Source organism: Hyperoodon ampullatus (genome assembly GCF_949752795.1).
Source record: "Hyperoodon ampullatus genome assembly, chromosome: 10".
In the NCBI taxonomy this organism is placed as follows: domain Eukaryota; kingdom Metazoa; phylum Chordata; class Mammalia; order Artiodactyla; family Ziphiidae; genus Hyperoodon; species Hyperoodon ampullatus.
In genome coordinates, this window is record NC_136923.1 from 81,420,177 (window position 1) to 81,442,381 (window position 22,205).

General features: G+C 41.2%; 1 protein-coding gene across 1 annotated transcript; it reads left to right on the plus strand.

The window, feature by feature from the left end:
• Positions 1-1,282: 1,282 nt before the first annotated feature.
• Positions 1,283-22,140, plus strand: FBXO9 (F-box protein 9; the record flags this gene model as incomplete). The annotated part of the gene is made up of 13 exons (XM_079712658.1): positions 1,283-1,318; positions 3,685-3,771; positions 5,934-6,089; positions 8,552-8,609; positions 10,008-10,107; positions 12,133-12,263; positions 13,057-13,171; positions 15,913-16,031; positions 16,229-16,319; positions 16,904-16,999; positions 17,448-17,541; positions 19,316-19,467; positions 21,553-22,140. The coding sequence occupies 13 exons, from the start codon at positions 1,283-1,285 to the stop codon at positions 21,659-21,661; spliced, it is 1,344 nt and encodes a 447-aa protein (XP_079568784.1). The 3' UTR covers positions 21,662-22,140.
• Positions 22,141-22,205: the final 65 nt, after the last annotated feature.

Below are 22,205 nucleotides of genomic sequence, written 5' to 3' on the forward strand. Positions count from 1 at the left end.
CTCCCTGCAATCCCGGAGTGGGACTCTAACCACAGTCGCCGAGGATCGCGTAGTGACCGTCCCGGGCACCCAATTCGATGCCTTCGGGCCGCTTGCCTTAGGGTCTCAACTCTAAATTTGAGTTAAGTCCTGTTCAAGTTTGCATAAGTTCACTGAGCCGAATACTAGCCTGAGTTTGGCCTTCGGCACCCCGGGCTGACCTCACCCGGGCTGTCAGTCGCGAACACAGCAAGCGCACGCCCCTAGCCCTCCACAGGGAAGTGCGCGGGCAGCGGAGCAGGGCGGCCCACGCGGGCGGCGGCGGGTCAGCACTGCGCATGCTCGCTGCGCCGGCGCAGGTTTCCACGGCAGGGGTGCATCTGCGTTGCGGCGTCCGGGGTCTCTAGCAGGGTCGACGCTCCGGTGCGCGCACAGTCCTCGGCTTCGGCGGGCCCCAGGCGTCCCTGCGCTCCGCGAGTCCCCGGCCGCCGCCCCAGCGCGCCGCGATCTGGCCCTCTACCCTGCGAAGATGGCTGCCGTACGCCGGGCCCGCAGTTACTGCCGCTGCCTGGTGCGCTTCTCCGACCGAGAACTCTGCTAAGTCCCGCTGCACCAGACGGCAGGAGTAAACACCGGACTCCCGGGGCACCTCCTCGCGGGGGCGGTGCCGAGGGGGCGACGAGAGCCTCTCGGCCGCAGCCGGCTGGCCCGCCAGCATGGTAAAGCGCCGAGGAGCTCGGGCGGGCGGCGGGCGGGACGGCCCGGGCCTGCGGGGAGCCCCGGGGGAAGTGGAGAGGGGAAACCTGCGAGGGTTGGGGGCTGCACGGCTACCACCATCCTGGGGCCCTGGCCTGAGGGTGGCGGACAGTGCTAGCCCTGCCCGCTTCCCGGGGTTCCTTCCTGCCGAGCCCCCCAGCTGGGTCTCCAGGTGAGCAGAGCGGGTTTGCTGGACGGCCGAGAATAATGCCTCTCGGCCTGCTGAGGGCATTGAACCAATCTCGTCCCTTTAATTTTAATAAAAGCGAGCGTAGATTGAGGTGAGCCGTCGCAACATCTGAAAGCGGGAGGGAGCCTTGGCAAGTGGAGACACTTGTTGATCGCCGCCCCCGCCCCCCCAAAAAAAGCCTGCCCATGGAGCCGCCGTTCTGACCCCTTAAGGAGTCCTGGATTTAGGAGGCACCTGCCCCAGGACGCGGCAGTTCCTGGGGCAGGGTTTTGGCTGGCGGTCCTGGCGGCTTAGGGTAGGAAGGATTTTGTCTCATTTCACGGCAGTGAGGGCCCAAGCAGCGTCAGTGCCGTCCAAATGGAGGAACTGAGCAAAGCTCCAGAAATTGACAAAGTAGATTCCATGGGGCTATTGCGTGCTGGCATATGTAGTCTCTGCCCCATGCTGCTTTGCTTTGGCTTCAAATAAATTGTGCATCCGAGAAACTAATCTCTGGCTAAAGTTGAGTGATTCGAGGGTGAAACGATACCAAACTCATTAGCTTATAGTAGACACCCAAGTGTTTATTGAACACACGAATGGTTGAATGAACTTATTTTGTGAAGTCAATTTGGTGAATAGAAAAACACTAATTGACTATGCTTTTAAACTTTCAGAAATAGTTCTCTGACCAGGATTAAGCACTTAACTTTCTGTATTTCATTAGTCCCATGTGTAAAACAGTAAAAGGATGAACACACGAGCTACTCTAGTGAAAGGTGATGTTAGGTCAAACTCAGTTATGAAAAACAAAGTGAAAATTTCTGGATGACAGCCAAAGACCTACTTATTTCAAGTAGTATTTGAGTTGAAGAGCATAGTAAAACCCCAAATTTGATGGTTCGTGTTATTGTCATCATACTGTCACAATCAAAGTCTTAGTGGATGAGAGCTCTATTAACACAGCTCAGGGGAGAAGATGCTCTTTGTATTATAGGCTTCCTGTCTCCTTACCTCATCCTTGAGATACGCATTATATATCCTCATGGCATTTTATTTGTTAATTCATTTTTTGAGCACTTATTATCAGCCTGGCATAGTGCCAGACCTCAGATCTTGATGCCAATGCACTAATTTCTAGCGAAAGAGACGAAATCTCAATACAAGTCTTAAGTGCTGTGATACCAGCACAATTGTAATGGGAAAACCAAAGAGGCAAGTGAAAGGATCAGAATTCGTTTCCTACTGGGATAATCCCTGAGCTGAATCTTGAAGGATGAGTAGCAGTAGCCAAGTGAGGAGGAAGAGGATGCAGGCATTCCAGATGCAGAGAGCAAGCAGCATGTGCCAAAGCGCGGGGCTGGAGAGGTCAGGGGGAGCTCTTGAAGTCAGTTTGGTGGGGCTGCTGGGCTAGAGGTAGAGGCTGAATTACTGAGATACCCCAGGGACCAAGGTCCCCTTCCATTAGCTGTCCTTAGAGTTTATAGTAATAAAGCAGACCCTTATTTGAGAAGAGAGAGAAATACACTTGTTAGATCTATAAAGTCAAACCCTTTTATTGTGTAATTTCCCATTACTGATGATCTGAGTGGGAAAAGCTCTCAGCTTAAAGAGACTTAAAAAAATGTATTTGACAGTGCGTTAATGCTCAGATTTTCCAGTTTTCTGGAAATTCATCCGAAGCTCAGCCTTTCTCATTTATTTCTTCACTGATTTAGCCTTTCCAGGGTGCCAAGCACTTTACCACGTACTAACTAGTTCACGTCTTACAGGCACCTCTGTTGTAAGTCTGGTTGCCAGAGATAAGATAGGGAGCCAGGCTTGTTTGTGTTGTGCTATGAAGTAGTGCAAGTATATCTGGGTGCTGTGCTCAAAGATAGGTGTTAATACAGACATTTTAGTCCTGGGAACAAATTACAACCCAAATTGGCAATTGTAAAACTTACCATGTTTGGAATGAGTGAAGTTAAATAGGTTTTATTATTTTTATTTCTAACTAACCTTCAAAGTCACTTCCCTGATTGCCACATTTCTTTATAGGACTGAACACTTGAAGTGTTGAGCAAGTCTTATTTGCTAATAAGTGTGTTAGGTAATAGATCGCACCTAGGCAACATTTCGTTTTCACTGGAACATAAGATCCAGTTTTATTTAGCAAACATTTATGGAGAATAAAAGGATAAAATGGAAGGAAACTGACCTGAGGCTTCTATTAAGTCCCAAGCCTTGCGCAGTAGTTCCAGCCCAGCTTTATTCCACTTTAAGTCAATCCAATATATGAAAATCTGGATTTATAAAAAAAATAAAATGGAAGGAGCTTCTTTACAAAAACCTTCACTCTTACATGTCTTTGATTTGAATGAGCTTTTCTAGTACATTTAAAATATTATTAGACTAAAGTTCACACATTAATAACATTCCAGTTTGTGTAAAGAAGGGACAGCCATATATGGACTATATATGGCCTTAAGAGATCCATGAAACAAAAACTATTTGAACTCTATACCACCAACTGTTATTTTCTGAAGCAAAGTTGTTCTTTTTAACCACCTACCAAAACATTTTAAGCTGGAGCCCAGTGAAGTTGTTTATTCTACAGTATTAAAAAATTAAAGTATCAGACTTTTCTGACTGGAATCATTTAACTTACCTGTGAAGAAGATATTTAGAGAGAGGCAGCTATGTGTTTCACTGGGCAGGTAGCTGAATAGGAGATGTAGGTTACCGAGGGAAACCCGTGTTTGCTTATTCCTGAGCATTGTTTGCTTTCCCCCACTCAGGCAGAAGCTGAGGAAGATTGTCATTCCGACGCTGTCAGGGCAGGAGATGATGATGAAAACGAACGCCCTGCTGAGACAGATTTGCAGGCATGTTTCTTCATTTATTTCTTATTCTGTTGCTTTCCATACATAAGCAGGAGTTGGTCATAATTATGAAGATTCATAGGTTCTTATTTGCATTGAATGTAGCTGTATCTTCATACCGGTTTTTAGAATACTTAAGTTATAACTATGTTATAGATTTCTTTTTCTGTAAAAAGGAATATCAATAATTGCTGCTGTGTAATTCAATATGTGGGTTTAAAGTGTTCAAACCAAGGCATAAGCATGACTAAAACCCATCACCTTAAAGAAAAAGATTGACAGATTTGACCACCTAAAAGTTTAAAACCTATATATAGCAAAAGACCTCCTAAATCAAGAGAAATAATTAACTGGAAAAACTATTTACCATCTAGGGGAAGAGGATTAATATCTCTGATACAGATGTAACATCCTTATAAAAGTAGTAACAACAGAGGATAGAAAGATAGGAATGGATAACTAATGGAAAAAATTAATATAAATATTTATGAAACATTAGAAGAGATAATCAGCCTCACTAATAATTTTTTAAAAATACAAATTAAATCAGCAAAGAATTTTTTTTTTAAAAAAAGATCAAATTAGTGAATAATGCCTATTGCTGTCCAGGCTCTGAGAACACTCACGCAGTATACATGAAAGCGTAAGTTGCTACAGCTTTTTTGGAGGGAAGATTAGCAATATGGATCAAAATGAAAAACATACATTCCGTTTGAACCAGCAATCCTACTTCTAGGAAATTAATCCTAAGGAAATAATAGGGGAAGTGAGTAAATATACACATACAAAAATGTTTACTGTAGCATTGTTTATATGGAAAAATGGAGTACAACCTAAATATCCATCACTTGTGTTAAGTAATGATGCATCCATACAGTGAAATATTCTGCAGCCGTTTGAAAGGATAGGGTAAAGCTTTGTGCATCGAAATAGAAAAATATTCATTGTAGTTAGTTAAGTGCTTCTTACTGAATTTGTAATCTTTATAATACTTGTGCATTTGGAGTGCACCATCTAGTAGGCATTAAGAGTGCTGCTAGGACTTCCCTGGCGGTCTAGTGGTTAAGACTCCACGCTTCCAATGCAGGGGGCTCGCGTTCGATCCCTGGTCAGGGAACTAAGATCCCACATGTTTAAGTCAGAGGTATATGTGTTACATTCGTAATAGGAAGGTGGGAGTCAAAGCAGTGTGCAGAATGTAGAGAAAAATTATTAAAAGCTTTCATGTTTTAAATCTGTACTCTTTTTTAAAAAAGCCAGCACTAATATATACAATCCAATTACCAATGTCCTTCTTTGGGGGGAAGGGCATCCCAGGTTGGGTTCCCAGAAAGCAGACTCTGAGGTGGATGTAAGAGGTTTATTAAGCAGTGCTGTTGGAGTCAGCACCTGTGCCAGGGAGGCAGGGAGGGAAGCCGGAGTGGGTTGGGGGAGCTGGACTGCTCTGCAGTCTCGGTGGACCAGCTCAGTTAATCCTGCGGAAGTTCTGAGGACTTCCTCAGAGCGGGGGAAGAATGACCTTTCAGAGAGTGACCTTTGATCAGTCGTTGGGTGGGGAGCACCTGGGAAGGGGTGTGGTCTCCCTGAGGCCCTACCGCAGGGCGAGGGCTGAGGGCTGTTCTTCTGTGGCACTCCCAGCTGTTCCTAATGGGGGGGTCTGGGCAGCACAGCAGAGCCCGCCACAGAGGGGGTTTCACTTTTTCTATGTTTAGATTCTTTTTAATGACATGTATTAGAAAAAATAATTTCTTTTAAAAACGAGAAAGGTTATTAAAAGAAAGATTTGGGGCTCGCGTACAGGATTTTGAGGTGATGTATTCCAAGGGAAGAAATGTTTGAAAGCATCTAAGTTCAGTCCCTAAGTGATGGCTTACACTTTCGATTCCAATTAAAATTTGATTTTCTCATACTATTAGATTTCTCCTGTATGGAGAATCTTATTTTAGGCAAAATTTCACGATTTCTTCAAAGTCGTAAGCAAAAAATTATCGTGGAAGATAACAGGTATTTAATGGTAGTATTCAGTCATTTCATAATTTAAAGACAGTGTTTTCTCATCTTAGCATATGTATATGTGTGGACATCAGTGTTGGACCTACTGACAGAATGTTCCAGAGTTGAGCTCCTCTTCCTCGGTGGGTCCTGAAACATTCTTCTCCCCTCAGGCACAACTCCAGAGGTTCCGAGCTCAGTGGATGTTTGAACTTGCCCCAGGTGGAGGCTCGAGCAATTTAGAATCTCGACCTTGGAGAGCAACGAGAGGCTCTTCACTGAGAGCGGCGGACGCCAGAGGAAAGCAGGAGCTGGCAAAAGAAGAAAAGTTAAGTGTTAGGGGCGTTGTACTTGGCAAGATGGTGACAAGTGTGCCAGGGTGTCCATCCCTCACCACTTTTTGTAGGCCTTTGGATGACACATTACTCCTTCTTTCCTACAGGTATAGTCTTGCCGGAACTCTTTGGTAATATACACCCCTGAGATTCACCTGGTCTAAAAGACAGATGCCTCTGAATCTGTTAACAGAAGCCCGAAAGGGGAAAACATTGGTTCAAATGTTAACACCTTCCCAAAGGTCATAATGCAATATTTTGTTATATTTTGAATTGAACAGATTTATAGTGATGCAGTAATTACTTCCTTATCCTGGAAAATTTTGAATGCTTTCTAATGGTTCACCTCTTTCCTAGTGCCTGTTCACACAAAGTACACACAGCCCACCATTTCAGTTTTCACAACATTTGTCCCTCGGTGTCCGGGGATGCTCACCTTCCTTGTATGAAATGGTGTAGCATTTGCGTATAACCACGCACATCCTCCAGCATACTTTAAATCATCTCTAGATTACTTGTAATACCTAGTACAATATAAATGCTCTGTAAATAGTTGTAAGTACAGTGTAAATGCTAAGTAAATAGTTAGCAGTGCGCAGCAAATTCAAGTCTTGCTTTTCAGAACTTCGTGGAATTCTTTTCAAATATTTTTGATCTGCAGTTGGTTGAATCCGAGGATGCAGAGAGCAGGGATGTGGAGGGCTGACTGTATCCTGTTACTCCACAGGGGTTGTCATCTTCATACCATCAGACCCAAGTTTTTCTTTACAAAAATTGGCCATTTAATAATCGACATTACCATGATAACTAAAAACTTCCATATTTGTTTTGTTTCATTTTAATTTTGAAATAATCACAGGTTCGTAGCACAGGGGAGTCCTGTGCACCCCTCCCGTCCTCCCTTGACGGTGACACCTTCTGTAGCTAGACTTCTAGGAAGTAGACCTTGGTACAGTCCACAGAGCTTATTCAGGTTTCCAAGCACTTCACTGTGTGTATGTGTATAAATAGTTCTGTGCAATTAGCCGTGTAGCTTCATGTAACCATCACCACAATCAAGATACAGAACTGTTTTGTCACCACAGGGCTCCCTCTTGCTACCTTGATAGTTATACGCTCTCTTCTCCACCTCCTCCCCAGCCATTCCTAACCACTGGCAGCCCCTACTCTGGCCTGCATTTCTATAATTTGGATATTCAAAAAGTGTTGTTTAATTCCTTTGAGGTCCGTCCCGGTTGTTGTGTGTGTCAGTAGTTTGTTGCTTTTTACCACTCAGTCGTGTTGCATGGTGTTCACGTACCCCACTTTGTTTGACCACTCACCTGTTGAGGGACATTTGGGGCTATTATTTAGTTTGGGGCTGTTATAATAGTTCGGGGCTATTATCACTAGAACTGCTATGAATATTCACATGCAGGTTTTTGCATGAACATGAGTTTTCATCCCTCTGGCCTAAGAGTGCAATTGCTAAGTCGTGTGGTAAGTGCATGTTTGATTAAAAGAAACTGCAAACTGTTTTCCAGAGCGTCTGCACCATTTTCCCTCCAGCAGTGTATGAGTGATCCAGTGTCTCCACATCCCCGTCACCATTTAGAGTTGTCATTACTTTTTTTTTTTTTTTTTTGCTGTACGCGGGCCTCTCACTGTTGTGGCCTCTCCCGTTGCGGAGCACAGGCTCCGGACGCGCAGGCCCAGCGGCCATGGCTCACGGGCCCAGCCGCTCCGTGGCATGTGGGATCTTCCCAGACCGGGGCACGAACCCGTGTCCCCTGCATCGGCAGGCGGATTCTCAACCACTGCGCCACCAGGGAAGCCCCTGTCATTACTTTTTAATTTTAGCCATTCTGATAGGTGTGTAGTGATACCTCCCTGTGATTTTAATTTGTATCTCCCTAATGGCTAATGATGTTGAATATCTTTCCATGTGCTGTTTCCCATCTTTATACGCCCCTCTGTGAAATACCTGCTTGTCTTTTCTGATTGGATTGCTCATGTTTTTACTGTTGAGTTTTGAGAGTTCTTTATGTATTCCAAATACAAGTCCTTTGTTGAATATGTGGCTTGTAAATTCTTTCACTCTGTAGCTTGTCTTTTCATCCTCTTAACAGGGAATTTCACAGAGCAAAAGTTTTAATTTTGATGAGGTTTAATTTATCAGTTTTTCCTTTTATAGATTGTGCTTTTGGTGTCAAGTATAAGAACTCCTCGCCCAAGTCTCCCAGATTTTCTTTCTTTCTTTTTTTTTCTAAAAGTTTTTAAAGTTTCACTTTTAAGTCCTTGATCCATTTTCTAGTCACTTTTTATGTAAGCTGTGAAGTTGAGGTTGACATTCATTGTTTTGCCTGTGGATGTCTAACTGTTGTAGCACCATTTGTTGAAAAGGCTATCCGTCTACCACCCACACTCATTTTTAGTACAGATTTTCAGAAATTGTTTTTCACTGTTTATTTTTATAGGCTCGAGAGCTCTTCCTAAAAGCGGTAGAAGAAGAACAAAATGGAGCTCTCTATGAAGGTAAAAACTCAGGTCCCAGGATCATCTTGTCTTGACAGTTTTGAATAAGAACTCTTTGCTATTCACCAATTTTTAAAAAAATAGAATATATTTATACAGAACATCAGTCTCTATATTTGATACTGATTTTTTAAAAATAAAAATTGTATTTTTATATAACCTGTCTCTTTCCAAAAAATATTGCTGAGAAACAATATCATATTGGTAGGATTAGTAAAATAACCTTTTTCTACATTTAGGGTTTAGTATTTATCCTTCATTATTAAAGTCTTAAAAATACTGTTGCTTATCGAAAAATAGCGGGATATGCTATTGAAAAAATAGGATATACTCCTTTTATAGGTGAACGTTGTTTCAGAGGAACATGTACGTGCTTTCTAAATTCTAATGTACATTTTAGAGAAGGAATACTCTTCAGCCTTAATTGTCTCTTTTCTTAGGCCAGTAGAAATGTGTAAGTAAACCAAGTGGTGGGGCTGTTTACCAGATTAGGTTTGTAATTAGGCTTTCATTTCCTGATAGAAAAGCTGTTAATTGGGACATGGAAAGAAATGCTAACACTTCAGTGGTTTGAAAATGCCCCCCAAATAACATTTTCAAAATTACTGCATTTATTTGCAAGTTTCTTCTAGGGGTTTTTTCACTCTGAGGTATGAAAAGGGCCCAAATGGTGATATCCCGCCAGTCTTCATTAGCCTGTGAGATTCCTGTCTCCACGTAGTTCACAGTCACTCACCCAGAGCAGCAGAACATGGCAGAGTGGACTTCATCTGTGGGGAAAGAACTAGTCGGCTTCTGCAGCCCCAAGTTCTGTGGGACGTCTCCGTGGGAGAGACTGCTCAGTGTTGTAGTTCTAGACCACCTGGCCAGCAGATTGATTTAAAAACAGGTTGTATAGGTTACTTAGCTAAATAAGAGGCAGCTAGACTAAAGGAAGTTGGATTTGAAGAATAAATTCCAATAAATTTCAAAAAAACCCTTCTCCTTACTCTACTCAGGAGGAAACATTTGATTTTCCTCAACTCTGCATCCTAGGAAGAAGTTTGCTTAAAGGTGTTTTTGTTGGGGCTGCAGCAGTGGCATTTTCAAAGCACAGAGAAAGACAGCCATATGTAAGATCATTTCTGACAATATGTGAGAGGCAGAGGGAAAAGATGGGCTAAAAGATAAGAGTAAAATGCAACATCTTAAGTTTCTGTAACGAGAGAGCTTTAGAAAAAGATTATTTCTGACTAGTAGGGTTTGGAAATAAGTTTGCTCACTGCTACTGTTGCATGTAGAAAAAGGGAATTTGGCTGTTTATAAAGAAAGTTACCAAATGAAACCACAGTTAGGGTAATCAAAGGAAATGACAAAAATGTATGGTCATAGCTAATTTAGCTTTATTTTTTCTTTTAGCCATCAAGTTTTATCGTAGGGCTATGCAACTTGTACCTGATATAGAGTTCAAGATTACTTATACCCGGTCTCCAGATGGTGATGGCGTTGGAAACAGCTAGTGCGTACATAATTTGATAGACAGTAATATATAGAGTTTGTTAAAGTTAAGTATCTTTGCCCTGTCGACTCTTAACATGATAATGATAAGAAGACGGTGCTAATTCTGTTGTTATATAGTCTTTAGTATAAAGACTTGTTTATAAAGTTGTAGAAAATTTTTAATTAGGGAAATTTTAAGAGTAAAGTATAGAAATGCATATTTTAAACAGGTGTAACAAAAATTAGGTGATGAAAGAGTTTTTTTTTTTTTTAATAAAAGCAGTGATTACTGAAAGGAGTAAATTAAAGGACACATTTCAACTTTCTGAAACCTATAAAGTCAAAACTATTAAAATGTGATCAGGACAAGCCTGAAAAATGTTAATGGTTGAAATTGGGTACATAGTGTTTTATTACACTAGTCTTTCTCCTTTTGTATCCGTTTGAAATAATACAATTTTTAAAAGGCTTTTTATTAGGAAAATGCTGGACTCTAACCAGACTTTGTTGTAGATAGAACACTGTTAAGACTGTAACATTTGTTTAAAAACACGGGCCGGACATAAGCGCTCCTAAAAGAAACCAAAGAAACCGTGTTTCATCATACAGATGCCATTGGCACCATGGTCATGGAGTGACTGGTCAAGCATTGACTGTTTATATGGACAGAGACCAAGAGAACATATTTTTCAGCCAATACTTTTGAAGCTGTGTGTAAAACAATTATAAAATTGTATTGGCTTAACCCCTCTCTCTCCCAAAGCTCATATTAGAAGGGAAGGGAGTCTGTCCCCACAAGAGGATGTCAGGTTTAAAATGAGCAGTACATAGAAAAATAGAATTTTGGTGATGAGATATTATATTACTTCTGCCGTGAAACAATTAAGAGGTTACCTTTATCGAGAACTTAACGCTGATCGCCAGTGCTATTTAACTGCTTATAGTATTAACACTTAAGCTTTGGCTAAGCCACATTTAAAAAATCCTGATGAAGTCAGCATTTGTTGTCTGTTTGGGGCTAATAATATTGTTCACTAAATTAGATTTAATCACGTGAGGTAGTTCATACTCAAAAGGACTCATTTGGGCTTTTTCTAAACCTTCTTTAAATTTGGGTAGAGTCCTTTAGGCCCAGCTCTTAGCCAGTTTTATAAATAGACGCCAAGTGCTGTTAAGAAAGGTTGTATGAAAACATTAAAGAAACATTTCTTTCTCTCCCTTCCTGTTACACAAACCCAGATGCTATGAAAGTTCTTTAGGGGTACAGTTTATTTTCTTATCAGACTTAACAGGCCCTAAAAGCCTCTGCTGGTTTTTTTTGCCTTCTGTAAAAAGCTGGTAGCATAGCCCTGCAGTCCATCTCGCCTCAGCCACGTGTGCCCTTTGTTGTCTTATAATTAAGCCCATCCTGGTTTTCTAACTTCATCCTCACCCAACCTTCTTGTAAGTCTGATCACTTTTAAGGTTACTATTAGCAAAAATGGAAAGCTATATATTTTTCTAGAACTCTAACTATGTATTTGTTTATACTGCTAAATTATTTGTGGACCCTGCTTTTTAAAATTACGTATTTTCCTCTCTAAAGGTAGGGTGATAAGGCACATACGTTAGAAAATCCTTGGTAAGTAAGCACCTCAGATAACATTTGTATATTTTATTTTTATCCAGTTACAATGGATTATGGTCACTTAATAGGATATATTTACATAAGATTTTTAAAAATTATTTGAAAGTATCTTTTTACTAATTCATGAAATCTCTATTTACCATAAAACTAATTAATTAAATCTCAACACCTGTATCCAAAAATTCTAATTCTTTGTGGGAATTAAAATTGCTGAAGCTTTTTTCTTCAAAAAGTTGGTATGGTACTCCTTTGCAAGGCAAGGTAACCATTTATCATATAAAAAAAAAAAGTAGTAAGAAGTTTGCTTTTACATGACTTTTTCTAAAGTACTTTTTGAAAGTAGTGTGGAAAATCATTTTCTAAGCTGTGTTGTGTAGACTGTGGCACTGCGTTCACTCACCTCCCTTCTTTTCTCAGCATCGAAGATACTGATGATGACAGCAAGATGGCAGACCTCCTGTCCTACTTCCAGCAGCAGCTCACGTTTCAGGAGTCTGTGCTCAAACTGTGTCAGCCCGAACTTGAGAGCAGTCAGACTCACATATCAGGTGTGACTTCATGGTCGTTATAACTCAGTGAGAAATACTTTTCCTTAGATTTACGTTTTCCAAACTTACAAGGTCAGATAGCTTGTCAGACAGTTGCTGTAGTTCAAAGTATGGTGGGAGATCTAATTGTAATTAATTTGTGCATACTGATAAGCTTTTCAAGATCCGAAGTAGAGTGGAGTTTGTAGCACAGTTGTTAAAGGGTGCCATTCTTTTTTCAGTGATGCTCTGTGAGGGTGAATGTGTGAGTTGGGGCGGCCCTCAGAAAACTGGAGGGACACTGGCATCATCAGGCACTTCAGCCAAGTTGGACGGTAGTCCTGAGATGGGCTGAATGTTTAAAAATTGATGTTTTTTTTTGCTTTTCATATGTTAAATGTTGTTTAATTAGCTATGGGACTTTCCAGAGGAGGACAATTGAAAATTTCCAAGGAGATGGAAATAACTTTTTAATGTTAATAAATGCATACACACACATACATACTAGACTATTTTTCTAACATACCTATTTTTATGTATCTTGATGATGAAATGATCTTCCAAGGGAAAGGGGTGCTTTATAAAAATACCTTCGGATCTGTTCAATACTGAAGAAACAAAGATATTTTGTGTCTTGATGTTAGGAACCATTATTACTTCTGGGTAGTTAAATATACTTGTGCTGTAGCTCTGAGCAGTACTGAAGGTGTGGTTTATAAAATTTAAGGAATACATAAAGATATCTGCATGGAGAACGTGACAGCAGAGCGATGTATAGGAAGGAGAGTCACTGAGAGGACAGTTTCCTTTGCAGCGCTGCCGATGGAGGTCCTGATGTACATCTTCCGATGGGTGGTGTCGAGCGACCTGGACCTCAGATCGTTAGAGCAGTTGTCACAGGTGTGCAGAGGATTCTATATCTGTGCCAGGTACTTACTGTTTCTTTTTAAGCAACTCTGGCAGTGGTGAAAAACATATCAACAAAGTGAAAAGACAACCAATGGACTGGGAAAATATATTTGCAAACCATATATCTGATAGCAGGTTGATATCCAAAATGTATAAAGAACTCATACCACTCAATTGCAAAAAACCCCAAATGTAATTAAAAAATGGGCAAAGGACCTGAATAGATGTTTTCCCAAAGAAGATATACAAATGGCTAACAGGTACATGAAAAGTTGCTCAACATCATTAGTCATTAGGGAAATGCAAATCAAAACCACAGTGAGATATTAGCTCATGCCTGTTTGAATGGCCATCATCAAAAAGACGAGATAAATGTGGATGTAGAGAAAAGGGAACCCTTTCGCACTGTTGGTGGGATTATGAATTGGTATAGCTACTATGGAAAACAGTATGGAGGTTCTTCAAAAAATTAACAATAGATCTACCATATGATCCAGCAGTTCCACTTCTGAATATATATCCAAAGGAAACAAAAACACTAACTCTGAAACATATCTGCACCCCATGTTCATAGAAGCATTATTTACAATAGCCAAGACATGGAAGCAACCTAAGTGTGGATGGATGAATGGATAAAGAACATGTGGTATATATAAACAATGGAATATTATTGAGCCATGAAAAATGCAGAAATCCTACCATTTCTGACAATATGGATGGACTCTAAAGGCATTATGTTAGGTGAAATAAGTCAGAGAAAGACAAATGCTGTATGATCTTACTTACATGTGGCGTCTACATAGAAAAGGAGAATAGACTTGTGGTTACCAGAGGTGGGGGAGGGAGGAAGGTGGTCAAAAGGTACAAATAAGTACTAGGGATGTAACGTACACCATGATGACTATGGTTACCATCGCCATATGATAGAGAGTTGTTAAGAGAGTAGACCCTAGGGGTTCTCATCACAGGAGACCTTTTCTTTTTATTTTATCTGTATGAGATGATGGATGTTCACTAAACCTATTGTGGCTTATTTCACAATAGATGTAAATCAGACCATTGTGCTGTACACCTTAAATTTTTACAGCGATGTGTGTCAAATATTTTTCAGTAAAATTGGGAAAAGAGTTATACTTTTAAAATCTGGCTATGTGAAGAATAATCATAGTTTAGTGTAACTTTATTTAAGATAGGTAGTCCTTTATGAATGTCTTATATAAAAATAAATACTTTATCCTTTGCATCTAGAACTTTTTAAATAACTCTATGTAGTTCTTAAAATTCAGATGCACTGGTTTTTTTTTTTTTTTTTGCCGTACGCGGGCCTCTCACTGTTGTGGCCTCTCCCGTTGCGGAGAACAGGCTCCGGACGCGCAGGCTCAGCGGCCATGGCTCACGGGCCCAGCCGCTCCGCAGCATGTGGGATCCTCCCGGACTGGGGCACGAACCCGTGTCTCCTGCATCGGCAGGCGGACTCTCAACCACTGCGCCACCAGGGAAGCCCCCAGATGCACTGTTTTTAAATAACCTAATTTCATTTGGAGTCTTGTGTTTTGGGTAAAACATTTGAATTACTTTAAAGCCTTTGGGTTTTTTTTGGTGATTCTATGTGCATTTCTGGTTAACAAGTACCTATCAAGCACCTAGTGGATTGACCCAGCCTTTTGAAATTGCAGCCTCTAGCACTGTTATTCCATTAACTTTCCTTTTAATTACATATGAGAAAACAAAAAGGGAATTAAGAAAATAAATTTTCAGGGGTAGGATAAAATTTGGTTATAAAAGTATTCGTTAAAAGAAAAAAATTTAAATACGTTGCAATGTAAATTTGGGGGGTTTATCTCTTTTTGCAATCTGGCTTCAATATAAGTAATTCCTACGTCTTTAAAACTGAATGTTTTCAGTTAAAGATAGCGTTAAAGATGGTGTTAAAATTATTTTTAGTTGTATTAGAACCATGTCAGTTGCTTCGTTTTTTGCAGTAATCCCATGACAAAGTCTTGTTAGGGTTAGGGTTGGTGCTGTCTTCAAAACTGATCTCCAGTCTGACCGTTTCACTGTTTCTCCGAGTACCATTCTGGCTCAGCCACCATTAGGCCTGGTCTGGCTTATGGCATTGGCATCCTGTGTGGTCTCTGGGCTTCCGCTCTTACACACCGGGAGCACGTTCTCCATAGACCACCAGTCATCTTTTAAAAGCATCAGTCATGCTCAGAACCCTCCAGTGGCCTCCACTTCACTCAAAGGGCCACTCTCGCCTGTAGACCACTACGTCACCTGCCCTGACCGCCTCTTCACACACGTAGACTGCACTTCACGCAGTCACTTTGCTGCAGCCACATGATCCTTCTCGCTCCTTGTTGAACATGCTGGCCACGCTCCAGCCCTTGGGCCTTGCATGCTGTGGCTTCTGCCAGGATACCCTTCCTCATCACCGTAGACACCTGCCCAGAAAAAAATAGTCTCTGTTTCCCCACCACCATCGTCCTTGTCCTTTTACTCCGCTTTGTTTCTTTTCGTACTGAGCACACTACCTGAAACTTTTCTCTCATTTTCTTCTTTTTTTGCTTGCTTTCCCTGTAAAAGAGCAGGGCCTTTGCCCTGTCCATCAGTCTGTCCCCAGTGCCCAGGACAGTGCCTGGCCGGCACTCAACCAATATTGCCGAATGGAAGATGGCTGGTGGCAGGAATGCTTCTCATGTCTGAGTGCGGATAGGGACTCACCTGTTATATGTATTGATGTTGTGCTTTTATTACTTAGAGATCCTGAAATATGGCGTTTGGCCTGCTTGAAAGTTTGGGGCAGAAGCTGTATTAAACTTGTTGCATATACATCCTGGAGAGAGATGTTTTTAGAAAGGCCGCGTGTTCGGTTTGATGGTAAGTTGAACTCTTTAGAGCAATGGTGACCTGTTGTGCTGATTTTGAGAAATACACAGTCTTAATTTTCTATAACAGAGCTGAGTACTATAAGTATATTTAAAGGAAACCGCAATAAAAACAAAGCTGGAAACATGTTACATGGTTGTAAAAGTTTTTTATTATTTTCTTTTTAAAACATCTGTTTCTTTTTATAGGAGTGTATATCAGTAAAACCACATATATTCGTCAAGGGGAACAGTCTCTTGATGGTTTCTATAGAGCCTGGCACCAAGTGGAATATTACAGGTACAACTGTAGTAAACTGAGTGAGTGAAAAATTCTCTCTCTCCAAGTATTGGTTCGTTAGTTATTGGACATCTGTTCTTTGTGGCTTTTGCATTTATCCACAAAATAGCCCTCAGTATTTTCATCCAGTGTTATAACAGGAACTGCACTCAAAGAACCAGTAGGTTAAGATAAATCAGTTAATTCCTCCTGGGCTCTAAACCTAAGAATTACTATAAAGTCATTTTAGAGCTCCTCCGTGTCTTCTGCCTTGTCAGATAGCTTGTGCTGTTACTCAGGCTTATTGTTCACCAGATACTAGTGTCACTGAGAAACGCGTAAGCTATGGTAACTGCTCTGTAATAGCATTGGGCCTCACTTTTTTTTGACATTAGTTAGTGCTTTAGGGAAAAACACACAAATACTTTGGTTCTCTTCTGCTGGCCTCACAGGTCATGTTTGTGTCAATGATGTTTTGCCAGTTCTTTGGTCCATGGTATTTCCATTTTGGTTTCACAGCTATGAATAAATAGGTTTCGGTACCAGTAAATAAGGATGTGTTTTATATTTGCATGTGGTGTTTCGGTGTTTTCCTTGTTCCACAGGTACATAAGGTTCTTCCCAGATGGCCATGTGATGATGCTGACCACCCCTGAGGAGCCCCAGTCCATTGTTCCGCGTTTGAGAACCAGGAATACCAGGTAGTGTCTTTCTGTAGTTTTCTATCCAGTTCACATCTTAAGTGGTAACTTGCAGATTATGTAACTTAATACTGGATTAAAGAAGCAGTCATCTGGGGCACTTGTGAAAAATACCAATCCCGGGAATTCCCTGGCAGTCCATTGGTTAGGACTTGGCAGTTTCACTGCTGAGGGCCCAGGTTCAACCCCTGGTTGGGGAACTAGGATCCCACAAGCTATGTGCAGCACGGCCAAAAGAAAAAAAAAAAAACTGATCCCTGGGCCTCTCCCCAGAGATGTCCCTCAGTAGGTCTGGGGCCTTGGAAACTAGGTTTACTCACATCCTAGCTGATTGTCCTCGGGCAAATTGAATAAACACTTCTAACTAACCCATTACTTTCTCGATTACTTAAATAAATACACATTACTGATTAACAGATATAAAGTGTTGGTTTTTTTTAATTTTTAGAACTGATGCAATTCTACTGGGTCATTATCGCTTGTCACAAGATATAGACAATCAGACGAAAGTATTTGCTGTGATAACTAAGAAAAAAGAAGAAGTGAGTATGCAAGGTGGAATTGGCAGTTTCCTTTTAATTTCCTTACCCTGCTCATTCAAGCATTCTTGATTAGAAAGGTTGAAAAATACTGTTTCATAATTTATACAAAATGGGTGTTGACTTACAGCATATCTCTGAGGAGAGCTGGAGGGTTTCTAAAATACAGTTATTTTTTATTGGATCAACTTATTCTTCTCCAAGTTTCCTTTTCTGGTCCAGGTTTTTTACGCATGAAAATGTAAAGCCAAAGTAACTATTAGTTATTCCTGTGAAATAACTAGTAGAGTTATATATGACTATGTTTTTGCTTTTCTCATTTTGAATCCTAGGAGATTTTCTTCCTAAACGGACTCATAGAGATAATTCTTTCACAAGGATATTTTTAGAATTTCAGTTTGTACTGGAAATAAGCTGAAGTGAGATAATTTCCTTCTTCCTTTTCTTGCAAAAGGAAAAAAAAAAATGCCGAGCAAATACGGTGGCTGAATTATTACATTCCAGAGTATTTTAAATTCTCTTAACAGATTAAGGGGCTACTTTTTTCCACACCTTTTCTCCATGTGCCTTTTTTCAGTCCTGGTTGAAAACACTAATGTGTGCTCAAGAAGTCAGTTGTGAGGTAGTTAGAATAAATACTCGCCTGGTGCTTTTATAATTAATATAGTTCTTGAATGAAGTTTCTCTTGTGTTAAACACCCGCCTCCCTCCCACCCCCAGCACCATGTATGGGAATAGTTAGGGCGGGTTTCATCTGTGAGTCCTGTGGCCCTCGGCTGTGGCTTCTCCAGCTCCCTCTGGCTCCTGGAATCGGGGGCAACAGTCTGAGGGGCAGAGTTGCTTGCTATCACTGTGACCTTGGCCGTGAGTTTCCTGAGGTCAGAGGTGGGGAGTCGTGAGGCCCTAGTTGTTTAGATTTTATCTAATAAGAGAGTTTAGGGACTCCCATGCTGATGACCAGCTTTCTCTGCAGAATATGGCTCAGTGAAGCCATGCGTAGTGGCGACATTCTTGTGTTTTTAGCAGTATTTACAGAAGTGTGATTCCAGTGGACCTTGTCACATCTATTTCTCCGTTGGCTATTTTACTGTTATCGCAAAGGATCGGTTATACTCTGCTTTTTCTGCAGCCTTCACCAGTTTATCACTTGCCCTCTTTAAAAATTCCCAAGTGGGGCTTCCCTGGTGGCGCAGTGCTTGAGAGTCCGCCTGCCGATGCAGGGGACACAGGTTCGTGCCCTGGTCCGGGAAGATCCCACATGCCGCGGAGCGGCTGGGCCCATGAGCCATGGCCTCTGGGCCTGCGCATCCGGAGCCTGTGCTCCGCAACGGGAGAGGCCACAGCAGTGAGAGGCCCGCGTACCGAAAAAAAAAAAATTCCCAAGTGTTTTCGAGTAGAAGGAAATACTAGGCTTAGAGATGGGAGACAGGAGCTTTAGTTCGCACCTCTGACACTGGCCCTGGGCTGCCCGCCCTGGGTCCTCATCCTGTCGGCCATCACACGGCAACGATGCGGTCGCACGTCACACCTGGGGTTGTTGTGACGGCTGACTGAGATGGTGATGTTGGAGGGAAGAGCCTTCTGCGTTTAGAGTCCTTCGTGTATTTCCAGGCACTCACACACATTCTCAGTTGATAACCAAAATAGCTGTTTACTATGTGCAGATAGTATGTAACTTAACATGTCTCTGAGGTATTTATGTACAGATGTAGCACCATCCATCTCTCTGTCAGTGAAGTGAGGCCTCACTGTTGCTCATGCACCTCTTCTTTTGCAGAAACCACTTGACTATAAATACAGATATTTTCGCCGTGTCCCTGTACAAGAAGCCGATCAGAATTTTCACGTGGGGCTTCAGCTGTGTTCCAGTGGCCACCAGAGGTTCAACAAACTCATCTGGATACATCATTCTTGTCATATTACTTACAAGTAGGCAAATGCAGTAAAAATCCCAAGGTTACAGACTAGATGTGTCCTTCCTGTTCAGCTGAGGGACTCAGATAGGGTTTGATTCCTCAGAGTTAATGTTCGATTACAAAACAAAACCACAGCATAATAATCCTTCAAACCAAGGAAACGGCCAACTGGAAAAAACCTAAAAGTGGACCAGGAAGTGGAGCATTCAGAGCTCCTGCCCATTGCCCATGGTAATGCGAGTGGGCACGTACCCTGTGGGGTTGAGAGCAGCTTCCGTGCATGGATGGTGCCTGGTCACTAAGCTGTCTGTGCGTGACTTCATTCATTGGCTTACTCAAGGCAGTTGTAAAGCACCAAGACCTTTTTTCTTTTTTTTTTTTTTTTTTTTTTTTTTTTTTTTTTTTTTTTTGCGGTACGCGGGCCTCTCACTGTTGTGGCCTCTCCCGCTGCGGAGCACAGGCTCCGGACGCGCAGGCTCAGCGGCCATGGCTCACGGGCCCAGCCGCTCCGCGGCATATGGGATCCTCCCAGACCGGGGCACGAACCCGTATCCCCTGCATCAGCAGGCGGACTCTCAACCACTGCGCCACCAGGGAGGCCCAAGACCTTTTTTCTTCTTCCATGTTTCAGTCTTACCATTTTTCACCTTATTTCCATTTGGTTTATCTCCAGGGATTATACCCAGATTTAAAATAAGTTGTAGTTAGGAAAGTAAGTCTGCTGGAAATATCCCGTGTGTTCCAAAGCCAAATCTATTACTGGTTCCTATTTAAAGCTCTTTGTCCTATGAGTTAGGATATACTTGTATGAAATAATTAATGAGCAGATGAGAATGTGTGAGAAAGGAACAGTGCAGAAATGAGTAAAGTAAAAAAAAAAGGAATTAGGAAAGTGAAATGTCAGTTCGTGTGGATACAGATCTTAGCTGATGTTAGGTTTGAAAGAACACCGGTGTGTGCCCGAGGGTCTCCACGCCAGTTGAAATCAGAATTCTGAGAGGCAGGTTGTGAGGTCAGCTTCCATTAGCCTCCTTCACAGCCTCAACCACGTTGTTGAAAACTTCCTCTGTCACATTTCCATCTTACGAACAACTCTTCCCACTCATCTGGGAGGTCCTGACAGCTGAGAAAGAGCATTTTTCTCTCTTCTCATCCTTACCTACTGGTCCTCCTATCTTCTTTTTGCTTCTCTGAGTAATTTGTGAAGTGGAATCTTTTTTTTTTTTTTTTTTTCAAAGAAAGAAACCAAACCCAGAAGTAGGACCAAGCAAATGAAAAGCATCACATCTCAAGAGAAAAAAGTGATGTCATTTGTAACTGCTAATGATCACGTTGACTTCCTTGTAATAATATCTATAAAGTCACTTGAATTTTATGTTTTTGTTTATTTCTCCTTTTTTGTTTTTAGGAGAAAATTAAAAGCTGTGGTAGTATAACTCGTCACCTGCTTCCCCTCCAACCTGAAATTGTGCTGTTGATCATGCAAATATGAACTCATTAAATTCTCTTCTAGGATTATAATTCTTTCTAAAATACATTTTAACAAGAGCTTTACAAAGTCTATAGTCTTTGACTTAGAAATTCTACTCTTAGGGATTTGTTTTGTTTTGTTCATATTCAAAAATATCACAACATCATTTTTAATTGCCAAACATTGAAACAGCCTATATCTCCAGCAAAAGGAGAATTAAGTAAATGTGGTATAAGCAGACAGTGAAATATTATGCAGCCACAAAAATGGCTTCTGAAGAGTATTTAATGACATGAGGAAATGCTTATGTCATAATGTTTAAAAAAGCAGGATGACAAGTAGAGTATGATCTCAGCAGTAAAGTTTGATAGCAAGGTTGAAGTGCCTGGAAGAAATGCTTCATGAGGCCGTATCTGGGTGATGGGATGATGAGTGATTTTTCTTCACATTTTTCTAAATCTTTCAAATTTTCTATAATACACTATATTATTTAGAATTGACTGAGATGAATTAAATTAAAAAAAGGCTAAAGCCTAAAATAAACTCCTCCCCCCCCCGCCAAATAGGCAAGGATTTCAAATGAGTTGATATCTCCTGGTAACGAGGGATTCTGTGCTTTCTTTCCAGATCAACTGGAGAGACTGCGGTCACAGCTTTCGAGATCGACAAGATGTACACGCCCCTGCTGTTTGCCAGGGTGAGGAGCTACACTGCCTTCTCCGAGAGGCCCCTGTAGCCCTCACGTCCACCCCTGCCACGATGCATGAGTAAAAGTATATAGAGAAACAGAGTACCTAAGTTATAAATGTACATATATTATATATATATGGAATTGGAACTTATTTTACATTGTTGGAGTTCTTTCAAGAAGAGTATAAATTGATTATTTTTTTTATGTAAAGAGAGAGTTGATTCTTGGGGAGTTTGTTTTGAAATTATTATAAGTTACAGTACATTTATGTTGTGAAAAACCACATGAGATTTAAATCATGCCCTTTTTCGAGCAGATTTCTGAGCAGATTCTGTCACATAGGTCGTCTTCTGACTGATCAGCCCAGTATTTAAATGCGTCAGGGGAGCACCCCACGGGATCAGCATTTATTTCACGCGTGACATAGTGTCTTTCACTAAAGGCTCAAAATGTGAACACCTGTTCTGGATTTGTTTGAAACTTTGACCAATAAAGATCATAAATAAATGTTTCTTTCAAGAAAATGTATCTGGACAGCCTTTTTAAAATGTCAGAATGATAAACAACCCTAAGGTAGCCAGTGAAGGCT